We start from the raw sequence: 24543 nt of genomic DNA, 5'->3' as shown, positions 1-24543 counted from the left end.
CTTCCTGTCAGATGGTCTGGAGAAGAGGCTGGGCTCCCTCTCTGCGTGTGTGTCGGAGCAGGCGGAGCAGCTGCAGACGGGTCAGTGTCCAGGAGGGCCTGAAGGCTCTGCTGGCCTGGCTGGACGGGCTGGCCCTGTTTCCCGGCCCGGTCCAGCCCACCGCACAGGCTGTACAGGATGCACTGACCCAGAACCAGGTGGGGAGTACAGACAGAGGGAGAACGTTGCAATAATGCAAAATAATGTACTCGTTTAAGGAAAAGGGAACCTGGTGCTTTGCTTGTTGTGCAATATCTCCCAAAATACAGAGATGACCGCATCTTCCAAAATGTTGTGCTGAAGTCTAAGTTCTTCATATGTCGCATCATTTTAGTCATATTACATCATGACTTAGTTCACTCGTAAACACAACTGTAGTGTATGTGTGTGTGTGTGTGTGTGAGACGGAGAGCTCTGAGCCCGGGGGGACAGCCCGACCGCAGCGTGGACGACTACAGGCAGACCATCGAGGTGACGAGGAGGGTCCGACTTAGAGCCATCTTAAATACAAGTGTAGCCCTTAAAGGAACACTCTGCCAATTTTCAACCAGCTTTGTATCATTACAAAATCAGTAGTATATCAGAAAACTGAAAACAGTTTTGCAGGCATTCATTGAGTTTGACACTTATTGGGAGTTAATTTAAGTTGTCGACCAGTGCTGATGTCATTTGTGCATGAATGACATCACTGAGGTATCAAGAGTCATACAGACCAATTTACCATACAGACATATTTATCAAATGCTTATTAAAATTTGATCAATTTTGCATGGTTCTGTGGAGCTCAAATTGGTAGATTTTTACTGCAATTGACAACTTTCCACATTGGTAGCCTCAACTGCAGCGAGAGGTAACGGTTAGTATTTTTCCACTTCAATACCCAGAAATCTTGTGTTGTGGCTTCAGCGTCAGTTAACTCACTCACTGCTGGTTAAGAGCAAGTTTTGTATTTGGCCCTTAATTTTCGACATGTCATTTCTTGAGAGCCAGAGAGCTTTTCCCACCAAATAGAGTAAATCTACAGGGTGTCAGTTAGTGGGGTGATTGGATTCTCTTCTCTGTTGCAGTCAGTCCCACTATAATAAGATGGGTGTATTTTGACATAAGACATCTTCCAGATGTCATTAGGATTAATTTCCAGAGAGATAACGGATCACAGATGATGAGAAAGCAAAGCTGTGTGTGTCTTTTTCTAGCTGGAGCAAGAAGCTGGCCAGCTGAAGTCCTTCTGCGACCTGGGCACAGGGCTCAGCCAATCAAAAGCTTTCGGCAACACAACACTCGAAGCCTATTGGATAATGTCAAAGGGATTTCTGACTAGTTCACCCAACTGGAAGCCAACATCAATGAAAGGTAATGTTAACAGATACCGTCTAGTAAGGGACCTTCACAAACTGAAGGTTACTCTGACAGGACCATGCACCAATCATTTGACTGTTTACTGTCCAGGAATTACAAATGACATTTTGAAAAGAAAAAGAAAAAAATGCTGGGGGAGTTGATACATTTATTTTGTGCCTGTAAAATACCCCAAAATGTTAATGCAAATCTAATCCCAGATTATATAAGAATAGTTGAACAGGTGAATATAGAAATTATGATGTTATACTTATCTTGGAAACAGCTTTTAACCTACACTTGTCAGTTGTACTACAGTTCACCACAAAATCCACAAGGGGGCATCAGATACAAAGCTGTCAATTGTATTTTGTCACCTGCGTGTATAATAGGAGGCTAACCTTGCAAGCAGGTCCCGCCCCCCCCCCACACACACACACACTTAACCTCCAAAGGCAGATAGGACCAAAATCAGCAAAATCCAACATTTGGTTGGATATGCATATACTTAAAACAAACACTGTGATTGGTTGTACAAAACTGACCATGTCCCTGATTATTCCTAATTTATTTTTTTAAATGGTGATGTTCGTGTAACACCGGTTGCCATGCCGACCCAGTGGACAGCCAACCACATTTGCAGCCTGCCTGTCTGTGGGGAATTTATAAATACCATCAATCTGGTTCCAATTTATCAGATTATACATGAGTTTGATAAGACAGTCACATGAGAGCAGCCAATAAACACTGCCATATGCATGCATTTTGATGCCTGATAAGATAGGAATACATAGCGATTCTTTCACTACAATTTGTGAATACAGCACGTGTGTGTGTGTGTGTGTGTGAGGGAACCGATTGGTGAAACGAAGATACTTCCCACACTCGAGCCAGAGCATCAATACGTCCAGTATGATCTCCAGGATTCCTGGGAGGATGGACACAGTAATCTACTTGCTTGTATCATTGTTCTAATCTAGCATTCTTGTATGTGTACCTACAGCACTGTATCTGATCATTTCACAGAGGAAAACGTGTGCAAGGGGCTTGCATTGAGCCATATCCATGTGAACATTTATTCAATAAAGATAGTCAAATTTGAGTTATGTTTCAAAAATTAAATGCATAGAAGGAAATGCTACCTTGGTGAGTACACTCAGACATGATCATTGTAAGATATATCTATCTCCCTAGTTGGACCAACTGTTGAAATTGAATTAATCTTTATTACATTTATAAAGTGGTCCTAACAGGCTGCATGTAAATGATATATCACAATTCTTATTTCTATCAAATATTGTCCCAATTTATTAGTAATTCTAGTGTATGATGTCGCTGTGTGGTTAGGGACTGTTCGTTATTTAGAAAGGGGGGGGGGGGGTCTGAATTAAAAAGCTGTGACCACTGACCAAAATATATTTTTCCTTGAACCTCCACAAGTGATTAGAAAAACATGATTGACACAAAATGTTATATATGACTGAAGCTCATGGAAATTGGAAACCCTCATTAGTGTTTTGCTTCCACTTGTGTTTACCCTGCCTTTTTGACACAAAATGGCCCCCGTGAGAAGGGTCTATTGGAACTACTTTCACTGCGTTCCGATCGGCTAGCAGTTCCCTGTGAAGTGGACTGCACAGGGTATTGAGCCATATTACTTAAAATGGCTGAATACCCTGTGCAGTAACTATTAGCAGATATTGCTAGTAGTTAAATAACCCTTAGTTAAATTGGCTAATAAATAGTTAAATAATAGCCTAAATAGTTAAATAAATAGGCTAAATCAAAATTAATAAATAGTTAAATAACCCTAACCCTTAAATATGTTTTCCTTAAAATGTTTAAGCTTATGGAGAAGATTGAAGGGTGTTTTGTGCAGCCGATTCTATTTTATGGACACCTTAACTCTGACTCTAAGGGAAATCTTAACCTAAGGTGCTTTGTTCAACTGGGCCCAGGCTCTTTCTTAATAACCTCTCACCTAATGTTACTCCACCACAAGCATGAGACTCATCACCAGTTTAGCCTGCCATATGCACGCACGCACACACACACACACACACACACACACAACTTTTTATTTATTTATTTTTTATTATTCGTTTATTTGGATGGGACAGTGCAAAATTAATGAACACAGAAACCACAGAAACAGATAGTAAAACCTGGAACATAGTAAAAGTGTAAAAATTGCCGGATTTAGCATGAGGCTAATTTCCATCCGTTGTCCCATAAAACATAAGACACACACAACTAATTCATGCTTTTATCTCCTAGGCCAGTGGTTCTCAATGTAGGGTCCAGGGACCACCCAGGGGTCTTTGAAGGGATTCCAGAGGTCTCCAGCAAATTGATAAATTGCTAGACTTCACCATTACAATTACATCAACTTCACACAATTAGAAAATATAGAGGCATGACTGCTTTGATGTTACACTGTCACCTCTGAACCTACAACACAAAGAGTCATTGAATCTGAACAGAATAACCTCTAAAAGAAAAGAAAAAATCAGATTTGGGTCCAAGAGACAAAATCTCATCAGTGGGGGTCTGTGACCTTAATGGGCTAAATGAGGGTCTTTGATATGAAAACGGTTGAGAATCACGATCCTAGACCACTATGTGTTTATTCTGGCATCAGTAAATGTGTGTATCGTGTGTAGGCTACTAAAATCCAGCAGGTCGAATTTTAACTGGCAGAGAAAATCACATCTCCTGAATGCTGGCCTCGTTTCACTGGTTAGGCTACCTGTTGGGTTTAGAATTGCATTGAAAAATGCCACTGCTCATTTCTAAAACAGAGGTAGGTCAGATCCCAAGCCAAATCACGTGACCTTTAACCCCATATTGCCAATGTGTAGTCTCCGATCCTCAGCCACAGCCCTTCTTGCAAAGGCCAGTGTGTTGCACAAATTATGTAGGCCTATATTATTACAGGTATGACACAAACATCTAGAGATTATCTGGATATACAGTTTTGAGAAGTTTAGACTTGAGAAATTGTTGTCAAATATAACAAAATCACACATTTAAAACCACCAATTTACAATATTTGTTGTCAGCATTAGGCTACTATCCAGATGTTTAAATGTTTCACTCGTCCACTGGAGGGCAGTGTAGAGGATAGAAACCAGCGCTGTCTTTTGTGTTGGTAACAGTAACGACCCGGTTACTGCTAGCCAGCTACAAACACCAAAACAACAGGCAGGTGATTGTACAAAGGGAGCCGGAAAAGGAAAGAGCAAGTCACAGTAATGTTATCTGTATGGACAAGAAGCGATTCCTGGCATTCATCGCCATGGTGTTAAACTGTGCTGCTAGTATGACTGGGAAGACGGAGAGGACTGAAATGGTGGTTGACGCTGCAGAGATTTCTGGATGTGGTTGATGTATCTGGAGCAGAGATAGATAAAATACTGAGAGATGCATTTGTGTAAACTCAGGCGTCTGCATCTTACTGATATGGAAAGTAATTATGAATCGGAGTACTTTGGGTGGATATGGTGTTATTTTGTTTATTTTAGTTCAATTAAGAGCAGTTTAGTAGATGGCGGTAATGCAACATTTTGGATGCCAACCGCCGTAAAACCAAACAGAAGAAGAAGATCTCGATAACGCTAACTAGGTGCATTTAACTGGCTGCATTTCATTGTGCATTGCCATAGCTTATTTAACACATGATTCCATAATTATACTATGGAGAATTTGCACTATTCGCAAGAATGACTGATGATGGTTTTTGTTGCCGATTGACGGCTGCGCATCTGGATTTTGCAAAGCTGGCTACTAGCTACTAGCTACTAGCTAGACCTGTGCTAGGCTAGCTAGCTAGCGAACAAGCTAGTGGAGTAGTGTGTGGTAGCGCTATTGCTTATCCTATGTGGGGTTAGAAATCACGCGGTAGCGCTACTGTCACTAGTGACTAGCTAACGGCAAGTTAGCTTCTGTACTAAGCTGCTCACTGAAAATGTAAATGACAATGGGGCCGAAGAGACGGGAACTGGTGAGTATGGTGATACAAGCTTGCTAAATAACCAGCTAACGGCCATTGGCTTTGAACGTTATTAGCTGGATAACGTTTCGCACTCACGTTAGCCTTGTTTTGATAGCCTGCGGAGACCTGGTTGCTGGTTGTTATCAGCTAGCTTAGCTGATCAGTTACGCTAGCTAGCTAACTTTAGATAACGCTATAATGAATGCAGTAAATACCCAAGGCTATATCATTTGGGTAAATGCGTCGCAGTGTTAACTAGGCACCTACCAGCTACCTATGCAACCTAATTGAGCTGTCACCAGTCATTGGTGGTGGTGGTGGACAACGTTAATCGGGCTAAATAGGCATTGGGTCCAGCTTTAACGCTACATACCACACAAGTTCACAGTGGTAAATCAATGCGCCACAACACTAATAATCTAGCTGCATATTTGATCTTGCTCTAGTCTTGATCCTCATGAGATTCAGAAACGTTTGCTGTCTTGTCAAAAATGTAAAAGAACATATGTCATTCACGTGAGCTGGAACTTCAGCCAAATTCAGCCAGGCCTCTATTAAGCTGATTCTTGGATTGCCATGCAACAGTTCTGTCACTGATCCACAAACACAAGAAAGAAGCACCTATACGCTGTTGCATGCTGGCACAATTAATCTGCCCTGTTTGGTCAATTTGTGACCAGTCAGTAGTTCCTGTCTGTCACAGATTTCCACAGATCCTTGACAGATTTAAATTGTGTGTGTTGTTTCTCAGTTCGCCAATATCTATGTTGCAGGGCATAGCTGCAATGCCCTTGTTGATAATATCTTCCACTTGTGTCTCCCCTCTTCCAGGTGGTGGGAAGGGTGATCTCCCTCTTCCCTGTCTCCCTGGTGCTTATGGTTCTCCTGCTGGCCGAGGCCCCTGGGTGCCAGGCAGGGGACTGTAAGGGCCACAGGCAGGTGTTGCGGGGACCACCAGGCTACGTCACTCAGTCAATGGGAACTGCGAGTGGCTCATCAAAGGTATATAATGAGTGAATATATTGTTGTGTGTACAATATAATTGCTTGTTAAATCAGATACCTTTCAACCCACACACTATTTGCCATTTTACCTGTAGAGTGAATGCTAAACTGATGTGGCTCAAGCCTAATCACATTGCTATTTCCCTCTCATTCTTTATCTCCCAGCTCCCAGCAACAATCATCGCATTGTCCTGAATTTCACCTTTATGGACACCGAGTGTACCTATGATTACCTGTTTGTGTATGATGGAGACTCCTACCATAGCCCCCTCCTGGCCGGTCTGAGTGGCAACACTCTGCCGCAACCCATGGAAGCCAAATCGGGAAAGGTAACAACTGACACATGATTCATAATGGATCCTGTATGCATTCAAGTCTATTCACAAGCTCGCCCCTCCTTATCTGTCTGATCTCCTCCATACTGTCTCCTCCACTCGCTCCCTCAGATCTTCCTCCTCCATTCACCTTACTGTGCCCTCTGCCCGTCTCAGCCTCAGCACCATGGTCAGCATAGCTTTCAGCCGCTCTGCTCCTCAACTTTGGAACTCACTCCCACCTAGGGCTGCACAATATATCGTTTCAGCATCGTCATCGCAATGTGCACATGCGCAATAGTCACATCGCAGAGCATGCAATGTCAAGTAAGGCAAATTAACTCATAACATACAGTAATGCACGCCCTCTCTGTTCTAAGCTCTTTTCCTACTAACTATAGTACCTTTACTCACTTAGGATCCTGCAACTCACCCTGGCTGCGGCTAAAAACACACTCACTTCCTACTACGTCAACCGTGCACGTTACCCACTAGGCCATCTTCTTAAACAGGCAAGGCTTGATAGACCTATTCAAGACTTTTGGTGAAAATTCCTGTTTTTTTTCATATCGCAATATATATCGCAGAATAAAAAAATATTGCAATGTCAGTTTTTTCCAATATCGTGCAGCCCTACTCCCACCTGACATCCATCACATCGACTTTATCTGTTACTGTATTTGTGTTGTTGTCTCTATTGTTGATTATTGCACTTGTTTTTACTTTGTAAAGTTCTTCTTCTTCCTCATGTCCGGCCATCCTCTATATCACGTCTTTCCAGTGGTTGGCGCAGGTGAGTGCAGCGGCATTCGGCTTTGTGCATTTTGGAGCATAGCTACATCTCATGATGTGTGTAAGGTCACTTTGTCCAGAAAGGCGCTTATAAATAAAATGTATTATTATTATTATTATTATATCTCAAACTCACAATCAAAAAGGCAAATAAAAAATCTGAGCCCTCTCACCCTGCTCACCACTGTCCCCTTGATGCCCCTGTCCACTAGAGCCCTGCATTCTAGCCTGAGCCTGAGGCCCGGCCCAACCCTTTGTTTGTTTAAAAAAAAAAAACTCTCGTAACGGACAAGCCCGTCTTTTATTGTCACACGAACACCACAATACATGCATGCGGCCACAACACACTCATGCTGACGGTGGCCGGTGAAAAGTGTCCTCTGCATTTAACCCATCCAGGCATGTCCTTTCCTCCGAGGGGCAGGCCAGGAGCAGTGGTCGCTTTCTCGTACAGCGCCCGGGGACCAACTTTGGATGTTGTCGTCACTGGTCGGATGACGATGACGATCTGATCTTCTGCATGTTTTTAGTGGGGGGGTTATATACGGAGGAAGCCCCTGGGGGGTACGGGGAGAACATGCAAACTCCACACAGAGAGAAAGGCCCTTACGACGAGATAACCCACCTGGGCAGTAGGCACTGAAGATATGGGGGAAACACAACCACAGCGCTCACAGTGTCCCAGGCGAGAATCGAACTCAGGACCTTCTAACTGTGAGGCGACAGCACTACCGACTGCGCCACCGTACCCCCATTTTTGACATTTGAATTGACACATTGTGTTTTAATGTATTTTTCTTGTATAGTGTTTATTTGATAGGCTTAGGCTATTCGAAATTGATCAAACACATAAGGTTCAGGGGAGGGGGGGAAGGCCTGGTTCGGGCTGTACTGAAAGCAAATTCCACCAACCTTGGTTGTATGGTTATTAATAATTAAATGATTGATTGATTGAAATAAAGATGCAGCATCTTCACTGACAGATTTGACTAAAAGTGCACCTGCTGTTCTTCTTACTTACTTTGTCCCTCCACTTCATCTAAGGCTCAGTGTGAGGGTGAACAACACTGACGTATTCCATGTGGATCGGCGCTTCTGGACGTCCTTCCGCTCGCGTTTCCCAGCCACCGGGCCCAGAGAGAGAGCCTTCCACTCGGCCACCGTCATTGGAAATTACATGGTGGTCTACGGTGAGCAAGAGCGATTGTAGAGAAATCAGCTAAATTCAATCGATCCAGCCCCCATTTACATTTCTCTCTTTCTCTCCGTCTCTCTTTGCTTCCTGCCTCTCTCTCCCAGGGGGGAATGTACATATTCACTACCAAGAGGAGAAGTGCTATGATGAGGAGATCTTCTTCTACCATCTGGGTTGTCACGAGTGGGTATCTGCTGGGGAGAGCTTGTCACACAGTAAGTTCCTGTGCAGACGGTGACTTCTATAACCACTCTGCGTTGCACTTTTTGTCACTTGCTCGCACACATACACTTCATCCAAAATGGTCTCCATTTGTCTCAGCAGGGGAGGCTGTGAGGGGCCGTTACTCGCACGTGGCCGCGGTGATGGAGGGTGGAGTGCTGCTGGTTGCCGGGGGTTACAGTGGCGTCGCCCGTGGAGACTTGGTGGCTTACAAAGTTCCTCTGTTCATCAGCAGCGACCCAGGAGACCGGGTGAGTGAAGAAAAGAGTCATGGAGTCAAGGGCACGGGAAGTCCTGTCATCGGGAGAGTTTGGCAAAATGGTTCACAGTGTGTAAGGACTCGTGGGAGACGGGATAATGAAAATGTTGTGATTGGGAAGAATAAATAAGGACTACTAGACCAGTGGTTCTCAATTTTCTTCACATGAAGGACCCCTAAACTGACAAAAATTAGACCATGGACCCCCATTTGATAGGATTTTGTCCCACGGTCCCCCATGTGATAATAAGATTGATGCTTTTAGATGTTTTATTACAGAAAGTGTATAAAACCCATGACCAAAATAGTAATTGTGTTACTTATGAATGGAAGTATAGCAAAAATAAATCACCCCCCTTTTGGCTGGGGACCCCCTGGAACCCTCTCAAGGACCCCTGGGGGTCCCTGCCGCTCCCCGGACCCCCATTTGAGAAACACTGTACTAGACATCAGTTGAAGTGCACCTTGCAATATTGTGTGTGTTGCTTTTGTCAGGATGCAGTTTGTGCCGAGGCACCGGATGAAAGCATGTGCCTAAAGAATCCAGAGTGCAGCTGGTGTGAAGGCCGCTGTCGGGAATACCAGCCCACTAATCCGGTAACACAGTCTCACTGTATGCAGATGCACACATGCAATGTAGAATTGTTAGTCCAATTTTAAATGTGCTGTTAAAGTCGAGCTGAACCCATTCGTCACGTGCGTCTGAGTCCGTTTCAGACTGAAAACATAATTTGTCTGACAAAACAAATGTGATGACAGTGCCTCGGATGTCTTTCTCTGCTCCATTCAACACCTGGGGAACTTCCTGCAACCACACTGGACAGCTACCTCTTTTTAATCTTATATCTATGCATGCCGATCCTGGAAGAGCACCTGATTTTTACTCTGCCATTTTATATTGATGTCTCCTTGACCCAATGCAGCACTCCCAATTGTATCTTTATAAATGTGATGACAAGTTGAGAGGCGGGTCATAGTATCATGTCGATGTTTTTATTTGACAATTCTGGGGACTGGATTGGGCTTTGGCCAATCCTGGCGTGTTCCGCCTCCAAATCCAGTGGGATTCGGCGTGTTGTGGCGCTCCCCTCGGGAAGAGCCTGCTGACGCGAGGTTACTGGCTGAGTGGAGCTCAGCGAGCTGCAGGCAGCCAGCTGCCTTTGTGTTGGCGAGCAGAGAGTGCAGCCTGTCGGCCTGGAATCTCCAAGGTGCGACCCCTGACAACCAGGCGAGACGCGCGCCAATATCGCCATTGCATTAAATAATATTCCTGGAATGCGACTTTTAAGCCAGTTACATTTCTTTGCATTCTTAGACATTACCGCTTGATTTAGTTTGCATAATTGCTCAAGTTAGTAGTTAGTTTATGGGCTAGAAATTCTGCCAGATGACAGGCACTAGGCGCCATTTTCCCCTTCATTTGGAAGAGAAAATTATCCTGAAATGAAGATTTGATTGACAGCTGCCATGTCATGATATGATTGGTTGAAATGGGGTAGAAATTTGATAGTACTAGGTGACGTCAGCAAACTGTACATTACTGTTATCAATGAAATCTTGAAAAATGAACTTTTGATGTGAAAAACTAAAGAAATTAGATTGTTGTGATTTGTTTTGCATACATTATTAAATAGGTGCACTGCATACCCAGGTATTTGAACTAAAAGAAAAGAAAAGTCATTTTTGGGTTCAGCTCGACTTTAATAATGCCATGTGCCCACTGCCAAAACACTTTTCTACTCTGTTACTGTGTTTCATTAGTAGTTGCACTTCCCCTGATTCGCTTCCCCTCAGCCCCTTCGTATAACGTAACAGCATATGTCACACAGAGGCCACCTGGAAGGCTGAGGGGAACACTTGCAGTTCAAACTACCATTGCTCAACCGCCAGTTGTAATATGTAATATGAAGTGATTCAATGACAGTGTTGGGCAAGTTACTCTGGAAAAGTAATTAGTTACTGATTACTGATTACTCCTTAAAAAAGTAATAAAAGTTACTTTACTGATTACTTTTTCAAAAAGTAACTAGGTACGTTACTAGTTACGTTACTAGTTACTTTTTCTTTTCTTTTTTACCCCAAATACCTTACACTTAAGTTGTTACATGTCTAGCATGTCACTGTATTAATTATTTTTGCTTTGGTATTATGATAGATAGATAGATAGATAGATAGATAAAGTACTTTATTAATCCCCTGGTGGAAATTATTGTGTTACAGCAGAAGCCAATGTCAGTACATCTCAGTAAAAAACACACAAAAGAAGCTATGTTAAAAGAAACGCCAAAGGCATTTTACTTTGAAATTCGGTTAGAAAGAACAGGAAGTGGTGTGTTAAGACTGGCTAGCGTCACACTGGAAAAGACGTGAAATGATAGACAGATAACGTGAGTGGAAGAAAGATGCTGTTACTGTCGGAGTGGTAATAAAACATCACAGCCTCAATGCAAACGTTTCAAGCTTCGTTGCTGAAAGAAAAGTGGTGATCTGTCAACATTCCCTGGGCCGTCTGACTACGGTGAGAAAGGCTTTGACCAGAAGGTTAGGAAGTAACAAAGTGTACAACACTTACCCAAAGTGTATCTGTTAATCCAGTGAACTGTTACACCACCCAAGTCTACCTCACCCAGCATCGCCTTCAATTTAGCCTCCATCCCTATCCCGCATATTCTCTCTGAGGTAGCCAGCAAACGTCTTCCTCTGTGTGGCTGCGGCAGCTTGATATTGTTCTTCGTGGCTATTTTCTCTATGATGCATCGATATGAGGGCGAGTCAACAGTGCAAATAGGTAGCATCTGCCAAGCTGCTCGCACATAGTTTACAAAGGACAATAATGTTCCAGCTTTTGAACGCATATTTCTCTTGCTCGTCGTCTCCTTCTTCTGACTCGGTTTGTTTTGAAAGCCGGCGTGCACGCTCTGACGCTGTATCGCGCACACACACTATGACGTATATGTGCGCGCGACAGGTCTACCTGAGTCCGTGAGGATAAAATGTTTTATTTTCTTCTTTTACATAGAAAACACTGCATTCTGGCAGGCAATGATGTAACGCAGTAACGCATGCGTTACTTGGATTAGTAACTGTAATCTAATTACCGTACTGTTTTGGAAATTGTAACGCCTTATATTACTTAGTTACTAAAAAAGTAACTAATTACAGTAACGCGTTACTTAGTAACGCGTTACTGCCCAACACTGCTCACTGGCGACACTACACTTTTAGCTAACCTGTTCACATCTATGTTCGCAATGGCATCCCAAGTATCCTCATACTATTATGGGATGCGATGTGAATTACACCCGTTGACACGTTTTGGAACAGCGCTGCACACTGGCACAATGCTCCTAAAAGCAAAATGCTTATTGTTTTGAATGATTTGGCATCTTCTATTACTGTCCCCTGTCAACACCAGTATTGTTGTATTGTAATAATATGCCATAAAGGTTTATTGAAATTTTGGGGGAAGCAGAAAAAAAATCTAAAAAAACAAAACAATCTTTTTTCTGGCCTGCCGGGGGCGCCATTGGCCTGGCGCCGGCTGGCGGGCCCACCATGCCTGTAGAATGGTAGGGGAAACACTGAAAGCACTTTATAAATAAAGTTGGATTGGATGGTGAGCGCTAGTTTGGGTGAAGTAACATTACGCCCTCTGCTGGTATAAATGTTAATATAGCCTACTACATGTATGTGAGCTCCGCCACAGAAATGATGCACAGAACACATTTTCGCTTAATCAGTTATTAATACATTTTTAATCTGTGAAGATCTTAACGGCAATTGGTGGGTTAATCATTAACATCCCTAGTGCTGACAGTGACCAGCAGCCTCTTACTGTGCCGACCTGCCACAACTGTTTCTGCGTTAATTTAGCGGTTTCTAAAGAGTACTTCTATCGAGGCCTCATTGACGGCACTTCTGCCGATAATGGTGCATCTATTATCTGCATCAACAGATAATATCGGCTGCGCGTTCTATCTGTCGGGCCATAATACATACTGTATCTATGCCTTGGAAAAGTACTCATACTGCATATTTTGTTGTGCTATCCAGTTAGAATGCATATATACAGGATTTGTATTGAGTTCTATGCAAATAATTTGATCATGTCAAAGTGAAAAATGATTTCTATAAATTGATGTGGAAGTTTAAAAATTCTAAGATCAGAGAAATCTATTTAGTATTCAACCCCTTTGCTTCGTTGGGGCTAAATTGCCACACTACAGCCGTAGTGAACACGTACTGAACTCTGGATCTTTTGCTGCTCGGAGGTTGCCTGATTCCAGTAGAAGCTGGTCTGCAGCAGTGCCCATTTGACATGCTGAATCTGTGCATCTTGGGTGGGAGGCAAGTTCTCAAGGGACATTTGAGAAAAGCTGATGTCTGGCTTCATCTACTTGGCTGGAGACACAGTTCTTGCTGTACATGACGACCATAATGCTTCCAGTCTTTGGACATGGACATCTGAGTTGATCTGTTCAGACTCCAAGGTGAAGGCGTCCACGGTCTCAGTGAGATCCCATGTTGCTTCCCAAGCTGCCCATGCACTCCTTTTCCCATAGCCCTGGAAGGCTGATGTAGTGTCACATCATTTTAGCACATGGAAGAGATGTAATGACAGTGACCAAGAACATTGCAGATTTTGTGAACATAAATGTACTTTCCACATGTGAAGCCGATCCAGTGCTCTGTGAGGCCTAATGTGTAGAAGAAGCGTATTGCAAGTATTACAACATCACTGTCGGACGTATGGATCCTGAGTTTCTATGGCTACTGGCCGCAGCATGTGCCAGGTGCTATAACTCATTCTACTGTAGTGTCTGCTTCAGGATGGTTACAAGGCTGAAGCGCAGATGTTACTTACTATATGTCATATTCACATCTGTTGGAGAGTATTACATCCTTCTTGGTAGAAAGGAGTAGTTCACCCCAAAACCCTGATCGCCCTCACCTTGGGGTCGTCATGTACAGCAAAAGCTGTGGCTCCAGCCAAGTAGATGAAGCCAGACATCAGCTTTTTTCAAATGTATCAAGTCCCTCGAGAACTTGCCTCCCACCCAAGATGCACTGATTCAGCATGTCAACTGGGCACTGCTGCCGGCCAGCTTCTACTGGAATCAGGCAACCTCCGTCTAGTTCAAAAGTTATGACCCCTTATCCATTTTCATCAGACATTTCAATATGCCCGCAAAGATGGCCGCCAAACATGGGACCCTATTTCAACGGGGTAACAACAAAATGTGTTTTATTAGAGACACCTTGAAGAGTACAAAAACCTGTTAGAAAAATATATCTTTGGGGTGCATGGGGAGCCCTGTTCCTACTGGACTACTGGGGGTGGACTGCCCGCAGTCTGGCTGCCTCTGTTGAGGCGAGCTCATGCTGTCAGACTAGAAACCAGGGAGAAGGAAATCAAGATTTAAATGGGTATTTCACAAATCCGATCGTGGCAGTTCTTTGTATGTACATCAACCACATGCTCTTGTTTTTGTATCTGTTGGGGAGCTTTTTCCGATGAATTTTACGAGATTTATTTACATTTACATTACATTACGTCATTTGGCAGACGCTTTTATCCAAAGCGACTTACAATAACACATTTTTTGTCAGCAATAGAGCAATCAACTATGGAGCACAGTCTATGACAACTACAACTTCTGAAGGAACAGTGGTACAAGTTTAGGTTAGTGGTACAAGGTTAGTTTTTTTTTTTTTTTTTTTTTTTTTTTTATATAAGGAAAGAGAGAGAACGAAGTTAGATCAAGAAGGGCCCAGATGGAGCCTGATTGTCCTTATGGGACTGGGGAACTGTCTATTCGCCAGGCAGGTGCTAGGGGTGCCCAAGCACCTGCCCATTGTCCCCCTTATGCCCAAAGGGCCCCCCTTTTCTTTTTTACAGTGAAGGCATGCCCAGCACCCTTCAAGAATAACTTATAACAATAAATAACAGTTTAGCAATAAATAAAATGTCTGGACAGTTTACACATGTTGACCTTTCAACCGGAAGTTAAGTAATCGTCTGCGTCTCTGTGACGTGCACAATATTTTTTCCCCAGGATGGCGAAGGCATGACCCGCCCTTCTCTGCCTCTGATTGGCCTATAGCATCAAACGTTGATCTAATCACATTCGCTTGGCTATCCTATCCTGCGTCTCTCCTCGTCTCCTGCACCAATCAGAGGCAGAGATGGGCGGGTCATTCCTTCGCCATCCTGCCCACTGCCCAGCTCCGACTGACTGGCGGATCAGCAACAGTGAAACCGCCCCGCACCGTGGTGTTGTGCCCTTTTTAAAATTCTGAGCCCCCTGCCCCTCTAAGGGTCTCTGCACGGCCCTGCTATTCGTCCTGGCCAGCCGGCAGCACACAGTCCATAGTCAATGGGTTGAACATGCAGAGAATGCAACATTTCACTCGATACACTGCATGGGGCAGGTTTCCCGCTAGTTATAATAAAGATGTGGTTAAAAAAATCCTTCAGAGTTGATAAAGATGTTTAAAATGTTTAAAAGAAGATATTGAAAAAAGGAAGTTTTAAAATCTTAAATCTTTATCATATATTGATAAAGATGTTTACAACATTCTTAGAACTCGTCGTTATGCCCGAGAGGAGCATACAACAATAATGGCAATAATAATTGGGGTTGGGGGGGGGTAGGCGCAGCTGTCTGTATGTTCTCTGGGGGGAGGCCCACTCTCCCACACTTGGAAAACCCCTGTCCTCGACTATTCACCTTATTCACCACGCCCACTTTTTCTGTCTTCCGTGTTGGACGCAATTGTATTTGTTCTTCCGGTTCAGCGCTAGTTGGCGGCCAATTTCAAAACAATGTAACTATGAATTAAGTTTGGCAACATTCAGAAGCTACACTGCGGCCAACTTCAGTTACATGTTCATAGCGTTACTGCTGCGAGGTGCCGATGGCTGTACCCGGTCGGCATTTAACGTTAGTTACAAAAGCACGTCGACAGTGTTTTCTACTGTAGCTTACAGTAGGTTGACAGATACTAGCTAGTCCGACTGGTCACACAGCCAGCGCTCTGTCCTCGCTGCTCGTTAAATATTTCCAAATAGGCGTTATTCTGATAAACTGGTCACATATTTGGAATGTTACGTTGTCATCTGAAAAAATATTAAAACTTTAAAACAGTTTGTTTTTTTGCTTGAAAACAGCTTTTTGGAAAGTCTAAAAATTATTACGTAGACTTCCGGGTCTAAAACGGAAAGACGATTACAAAATTACGTTATGCAACACATAGGTTGGATTAGAATTCTGTGTGTGTGTGTGCGCGCACACATACAAGTCTGCGTATTATGCTAAATCAACTTGGACCCCCGGCGGGAAATGGAAGACAGGTGGCAATTAGAATACAGGCGCTTATTGGAAGAATTACGATATATATATATATATGGTATATATGTATATATACCGTAATTCTAGCTAGCTAGCACAAGTCACACACTCAGATTTGAACCTGAGAAAAAAAAGTCTATGCAATGTGAATAAAAGGGACATAAGACCATCTATTGCAATGAAAACAACAGTGAAGGATTATGAAGTTGCCATTATCAGTGTTTTTGGTGAATTCTGTTTTTAATTTGGTATTTTGTTGTTGCTTAAAGGAGTATGCAGAGTTCCAGTACAGGCAGAGACACAGGCAAAGGAGGCGAGGTGACATGGCGAGTCTGCGTAGCAACACTCCTGACCCTGATGACCCTAGCGAGAGCACCTTAGGTATTTCACTGCATTTTTCACCACATCTCACCACCAGTGTTTAACCTTTCATGAACTCGATGTTTGTTGAAGAATGGTTTTTAATTTACTGATGATAAGAGATGCTGCACCATAACAATATTTCAAATGATTTCCTTTGAAAAATGTATTAAACGCTGCTTACAACTCGTTCTAGTTGTGAGATATATATATACCCCCCTTCTAAAAATGTGCTTTAGACTTAGGGTGTTAATTCATATAGTCAAATTGTATTTTTTTATTTTGGCCAACATTGAAATATTCCACAATTGCACGGTGTGGTAAAAATAAATATCATTATTATCTACTGTTACTGAGCTAATTAGGTAGGGCTAGCTCTTTCAGGTTTTAGCAGTGAACAGGATGGGATGACGATGAGGAGACATAACTTCTTGGTTGAACAGTACTGCGATCCAGTATTTATTGTTGTGACATGTAGTATTATCATTAGTCTGAAATAACACAAATAAACCACAATTAGACACTTAGATCTTCAGGGCTACAGAATATAAAATACAGTGAAATTAAAGCTATATATTTCCCCATATTACGAAATTAAACCAAGACCCATTCACAGTAAACATAAAATATAACAATAAGCATTGTAATGCTCCTTTAACCATAACATAAAGCTGCATACAGCCGAGTAAGTTACTATAGTCGACTCTTAACAGAAATAAACCAATTTAACCTTATGTATGGTTAATAAGATCACGGAGGGCAATGTCGACGCCCTGTGGCCAAACAAGGTACTGCTAATGGCGTCCGCACACAATGGAGTTGAGCACACATTCCCCCCCATACATAGGAATGCTATCTACTTAACAATTACAGCAGCAGAAATAAACACTTCAACTTAAGCACAGATCACAATAAACTGAATACTCCAGTCAATTAGCTACCAGATAAGCATTGTGACAATTGCAACGGAAATATCTCTCCTCATGCTGAGCACACGTAGACACACGGTGAAACTGGCAAGATTTAACATAAAAAGAACAACAGACACTTTACAGCATGGACTCAATCCTAGAACCAATGTCACAAACTGGAACACACAGGACGAACTAAGGAGGTTTAAACGGCAACATGGTCAAGCTGAACTAAAATGTGGGGCACACTGAAGTGAACTGAACACACTGCCTTAATGAGGTGCAGGTACATGCATTGCATCATCTCACCAGTTAACAATACTCTTAAATACATCTACCACTTATTTAGCTTCATCTGGTTGCTTCCTTGTCAACTTATGAATGCCACAATGCATCTTGGGACATTATGCAAATGTTTGTTTGTCAGTGTGTCTGCGTGTGTGTGCTCTGCTCAAGCCCCACCCGCGGGAGACATTAGGAGAAGGGCTAATGGAGTATAATCCGCTTTTAAGAGCAACATCTGTGAAACGTTGCCATAGCTGTGCCTATTTTATGCAACGTCTGCATTTCATTTCTCACTTAACAGGATTCCTCTGAATGTGGGTGTTAGGTGTGTGGGCACAGGTACTTTCCTAGTTTCTTTCAGTGCCATTTCCATGGGCATCCTCCCTTACAAAAAATGGTTGAAAAAGTAGTGACACTATAGTTGTCAAACTGGTGCAATTCTAAGCATGACGACGACGACGACAACTATGATCAAGTAAAAGGGTCTCGCCTTTGCGGTCAGTCTTCCAGATGTTTTGATTGTTTTTCACCTGGTTGCATAAATGCTAAACAGTTTTTTCTGTCCTGTTCCAGGCTAGACGACGATGACCCTAATGCCTACCCCACACTACAGGATTTTCAAATCCTTGAAGATTATAAAAATCTTGAGAGCCCACACACTACAGGACAGAGAGAGCCGATTTTTTCAACATTTCAATCTTGGGACACATACACAATCGCGTCTGTTCAAACGCAACCCCACACACTAGAAGATTATGCCGAAGATTCACCTTGAAGCAGGGCTCGACGTTAACTTTTAAAATGCCTATTCAGTGTGCGCACCGGGTGTAGTAGTGTCATTTCGTTTTCGATTTTTTTTTTTTTTTTTTTTTTATAATGCATTTGCACTGAAAGGATTTGTTTAATTAATATTTGCGCGGACAGCCGCGTCCATTCGGGGTGTAGGCCTACTGTGCACGGCCAGGCGAAAACCGTCTGCACAGGTGTCTTGTGGAGGGGCGCGTCTGCTGATTTGACTCACTTTTCCGTGCGGACACTCGCGATGCGGGAAGCTGAGACCTAAGCGCTTGTTGTAGGCTACATGCTTTGCAGTATAGCATTAGTTTTCCGTCCCGTTCAAAGACGCACGGGTATTTCACCTCGATGACAATTTCCTCGTTCTTTGTTTCTGTGCGGGGCTGCGGGTGGACGCGGACCAGTTTATTTTGCGAAAAACTAATGGAAACGCAGCTACTACTGGCTCTCTGCTCAAGATGCAATCGCCTGTCGGGTTGTAAATATCTAACATGTTAGATATGGCCGATTCACAATCGGGAAGAGGCAGTCTTCCCGATTGTGAATCTTTGAACCCCACACACTACAGGATCATTTGGGAAGATTATCTGCCCGACGCGCTTCAAATCGGGAGCACCCCCGAGAAAATCGGGAGGGGGGAATCTTGGCCATAATCTTGCAAATTATCCTGTAGTGTGGGGTAGGCATAACATTCTCCTGGCCATCCAGCTGTCACTCCAGGACTCTGTGATGGCGTGTGGGACCAGCAGCCACCAGTTCCTCGCCAACGAAGCGTCGCTCGGCGCCATTGGCACCTCGCTGCCCTCCCGGCTGGAGCGGAGCGCTCCGGGCGTGGAGGTCCTCCCCAGAGCTTTGCTGAGCAGCTCAAAGCTGCTGGAGCTGGGAGATAACCTGGCCAGGCTGGGCAACATCAACAGCCAGTACTCGGCCAGTGTCCCCGTGGCGTCTCAGCACTCGGAGAGTCACCGGCGGAGCTACGGCGGCTCCGTGCCCATCCCGGTGGCCCCGGGCGGCAGCAACTCGTCCACGGGCCTCTTCTCGTCCTCCAGTGACACCACAGACTGGACCGCGTGCGACAGCCGCGACCCGTCCTCGGCGGCGGCGGGCAACGCTAACCTGCCCAGCAGCAGCTCCTCCGAGTGGGAGGACCAAGTGCACTTGGTGTGATCTGATTGGTTGAGACAGGAAGGAACTTTTGTTTTGTTTTGGAAGGCCAAAAACCAATCTGGATGGCAAAGTAGAAGTGAGAAATATGGATAGTCTCTACCTATTCCTCCAGTAGGAGGCGTAACCTATGTGGGATTCGAAATAACGATGGTTATGCCAAACCCCACATAGGTTGCGCTAAAACCACCACCGCAAAGCGTCCTACCTGTAGTTGGCCAGTCGGCAGGAAAGTATCGCGGGACTTTACGAGACTTGGTGACCGAGATCACGTTTGAGGCAATTTGATCCCTGGGAGACTCCAGGAAATGGCCTGGGGCGAAATATCACTCTGGTGGCTGTTGAGGGATCACATTACGACGATATGTGGCGAAAACGGGAATAAAAATAGCTACTTAGATGCAGGAAAGACAGGCTCACACTTGGCCCCAAATCAGCTCCATTTTACAACTGACTTGGACGCTATTGATCTCAAAACAACGCTAGGACGGCCAGAAACGCCGCGGACATCGCTGGGTGAGTGGCCAAATCATAATTATTGCCAGGAGATGGGTCCAGGTTAAAAAAAAACGAAATTCTCCTTTAATAACGGTGTATACAAATTAAAACACCTGTTACTTTAAAATTATTTTTCTCACATCAAGTTAATTTTTTTTCTTCATCTAAATATTTGTAGCCTGTAGTGTTCATGGATAACCCCCACACACACACACACACACACGTTTTATTTATCTCTCATTTTGTGCAGTGAGCTTCTTGGATTTGCTCTTTTTGATACAGTTGTCTGTGGTTTGGAAACTAAAAACATTGTATTGACTGAGTTGACTTATGTGTTCCATGTATCTTAGCTGAAGACACTAAATGGAAGACACTCACAACATAACGTTGGTATTTATTTGAAAAAAGAAAAAAAAAGCGGCCCTTGACAATGAGTTCAAATGTATTGATTGTTTACAAAGTGTGTGGAGTATAATAAGTAAGGTTGGTATTTTAGAAATTACGTCTCACTTATAGATTTTCTTTTCCAGACTTATGTCTGACTGTTCTTTACTCAGTTAGCTATATATTCTAGCCGACTGAGAGCCACTGAAATCTAAATGTATTGATTGCTTTGAAATGTGTCTTGAAGTTGTGAAACTGAGTGCCATATGGTTAGTGGCGCTAACTTTGTTGGACATGGGTTAAGCAGAGGCGTAAACACATTTTGTCCTTTTTCTGTAAGTGCATGAAATGGGTACAAATCTAAATGGGATTTGGATTTTCCTTTGTATTTCACTTCCAATGTCAAGGTGATTTATTTTTAAATGGCAAACATATTTTGAAATGCATTGAGATTTTTCTATTGTAAAACAACTAATCCTTGAAATGCTATTTGCACTTTCATAGTCTATACTTGATACATTCCCTCTTTATATGAAAGAAAAAAAGGTTTGATGTGTGATGCCAATAAACTGTGTTGAGTTTTACTTTCTCTTCAAGTTTTTATTTATTGGTTAGTGTTACAGGGTGATATATGATTGATTCTCTGGAGCCCCTGTTCCCTAGTAGTTTTCCCCCCGTTCTCACGGGTGGGTGTTAGTGTGTGTGTGACTTTTGTTTTGAGAAGTGTCTTATGAGCTGAGGCTGTTTGGATCTGGCCTCCACACCACCGACTGAGGGGCCGTCTATAGCTGTCGAACGCCCCGGCCTGATAGCAGGTGAGCTGCTCCCATTCAGTTTGGGCCTCTTGTTTGATGTTTCTGTGCAAAGACGTTCTGTGTTGTTGTGGCAGGGTTGGATGTACTAGACACGAGCTTGATCGTATTTTGAGAGTCACAGTTACAAATTATGACATTTCAGTAGGGAATATTGGGCATAAAAATACACACGATCACAGCGGCTGTTTCCAGAGAAGCTGTCGAGCTGCCAGCTGTGTCTGCAGTAATCAAGGTGGTGAAGCGCCCGTGTGTGCACCTCCCTCTGGCCACCATCACCACCGCGGTCATCGTCATCCTGGCTGTTTTCATCCTGGTAAGACGACTCCGCTTCCACCACTTTGAGCCGCTGGTAGAATGCCATCACATGCTCTGCTATTTATAGATGTACTCATAGGTGTAGTGCTAATGTAACGCGGGGGAACGGCGTTCCCACACTTCTCCAAGGGGTGTTTTGTGCATTATTATTTACGACAGCATGAAGAAGAGTGCTACTGCGATGCGTTATTATGGGACCCACCACGGTTCTTCCCAAGGAAGAAAAACAACAAACACCTGAATAATGTCATGGGCAAACTGGAGGAGTGCAGAAACGCCCGTTGAGCCGTGGGTGGCGGCAGTACAAATCAATTGGCAACTTTGATGATATTTCATCTGCGCATTGAAGCCGTGGTCTTCCCCTGTGCGTAATTGGGCAGCGCCAGCTCACCTGATCCAGCCGCTTTGATCTCTGTTACAGCTCCCGATTCGTAGCTACAAGCTGATATGAACTTATATTGCTACAATTAACGCATTAACAGTGTGTAACAGAATACATTCAGTGTGCAACAGAATAGCCTACATTCTGACTGTGTGTTATGGAACGCATCTACCAGCGCCCACAACGCCAACTGGGCCAATTTAGAGAAAGCGTGTTAAAGCAGAATACGGGACTATCTGGAGAAAACAAAACAAATGAACAATCTGAGCTGGCAATGTTCTTTTGTTGTGGAATGCGCAGTGCATGGAGACTTGCACGGCTGCCTTAATCGAATAGAGGTGAGCATTGCTTCTTTGTGAAGAAGGAATGGAAAATGATCTCAATTTGGCCATACCAGTGATAATTATAATAATTTTGAGCATATTATGCATCATAATGTATTATTTTATTTCATGGCCAGATGTGGCCTTTCTTATCTCATATAGCCTATAGTGCAAGTCGAGCTGTTTATGTGCTTTTGTCCCATGCGTGATGTGCCTATGATTTTGACACTGAACATTTGTTTCACAAGCGAAAATAATTTTTTTCGGGGCACCGTTAATGAAATCGCCGGGCTGGGCGCAGTGTTTGTGATGTGGGAGATCCGAGCTGTCAAGAGGCAGAGCTGTCAAAAGGGAATAAAATACTCGCTCCTGGCCAATCCCGGAGCTTGACTGCCACGTAGGCGGGCACAGGGCATGGTTTTGCCGGAACCGCGGTGTGGGTTCCATAATAACGCGTATTTGCGTGCGGGGGGGGGGGGGGGGGGGTTGTTGGGACCTGTGCGTGTGCCAGGGGAGGGGAGTGTTCCCCATAGTGCGTTCCCCCACTTCTCCAGATAGCACTACACCTCTGGATGTACTGCAATTCATAGCTGAAATAGCAAACTTCAAAGCCTGCTGTCCAGTGGCTGTATGTCAATCAAATCCTTTGATCCTTTTACTCCCCCTTAGTGCTTCATCAAGCCAGATTTGACATGTTCCAGTGATAGTCCTGACCGCCATGCAAATAGCTCCCACCAGCACATGGAAGATCTCTTCTACCTACCTGTGAGTGATCGCTCTGTTAAACCATTGGTTCTCAAATGGAGGTCCGGGGACCCCCAGCGGTCCGTGGCCCCCTGGCCTCCACGAAAATATTGTATGCTTTAAATCTAAAATGGTTCATGGATTACATTCTAATCTAACAAACCTATCAATTTAAAAGTCAAGCACGTTACCGTGGAAACAATTAAGCTTAGCCCAAAATCACAAATCAGAATGAGGTATATTTTCTATCTTGTAAGGGCTCCTTGGCTGAAAAACATTTGAGAACCTCTGTGTTAAACGTACACAATGATAAAATGTCAAAATTGTCATCTTCAAGAGGAAGACCTACGTGGTTGAAACGCGTTGCGTTTTGTCTGCCCGTATAACCTTGAAGATATATTCTGATTTGTAACTGCTTGTACACAGATATATTACTTCGCATTAAATATTGCTATATAAAAATACTCCTAGTAGCTCCACCGTTTTTTCAATTTGAATACTATTTTGCTACTGCCATCTCATCACTTTGTGGTGATCTGCTTAGTTGTGTTGCCAATTGAGGATACAAGTGTATGTTTTTTTCTTCTTTTCTTCTAATATGTTGGTTTTGGTTCACTGCCCCTCAACCTCCGCCTCTTTACCCCTTGCCTCCTTGTCTTTCCCAGGGGAAGGCGGCCCACCCGACACTATGTTCATTGAAGACGCGGTCCTCGAGCTGCTAAAGACTCGCCGCATCCTGAAGTGCTCTTATCCTTACGGCTTCTTCCTGGAGCCCAAAAGCACCAAGAAAGAGATCTACGAGCTTATGCAGGTTCACAGTCCTACTTACTGCGACCAAGAGACATGTTCACAGCTGTCGGTCACATGTGGACCATTAGAGATGTGCAACTAAAGAGTGTCCCCCACCTCATGATGTCCCCATACTGACCCAGTTATACCTGCAAATATGTTGGCTTTGATTGAAATATTTAGCGGTATGTAATAGGGGTGGGAATCACCAGATGCCCACGATACGATACTAAAACGATACTTGATAGTATATCGCCGATATTGCGATA

The 24543-nt window shown here is 43.7% G+C and overlaps 1 protein-coding gene across 1 annotated transcript; it reads left to right on the top strand.

Moving 5' to 3' along the window:
- Positions 1 to 11: 11 nt before the first annotated feature.
- On the top strand, positions 12 to 21462 carry LOC310786970 (uncharacterized protein; the record flags this gene model as incomplete). Its single annotated transcript, XM_083648300.1, has 11 exons — positions 12 to 197; positions 6203 to 6293; positions 6541 to 6704; positions 6822 to 6879; positions 7422 to 7482; positions 8526 to 8671; positions 8781 to 8891; positions 8998 to 9149; positions 9653 to 9754; positions 16779 to 16890; positions 19569 to 21462. 11 exons carry the CDS (start codon positions 12 to 14, stop codon positions 19748 to 19750), a joined length of 1365 nt encoding a protein of 454 aa, XP_083504426.1. The 3' UTR covers positions 19751 to 21462.
- Between the last annotated feature and the right edge of the window lie 3081 nt (positions 21463 to 24543).

The sequence above is a fragment of the Poromitra crassiceps genome (assembly GCF_964638095.1).
Source record: "Poromitra crassiceps genome assembly, chromosome: 12".
NCBI lineage: Eukaryota > Metazoa > Chordata > Actinopteri > Beryciformes > Melamphaidae > Poromitra > Poromitra crassiceps.
The sequence above is the reverse complement of the archived record's forward strand: the minus strand, read 5'-3'. Positions and strand labels throughout refer to the sequence as shown.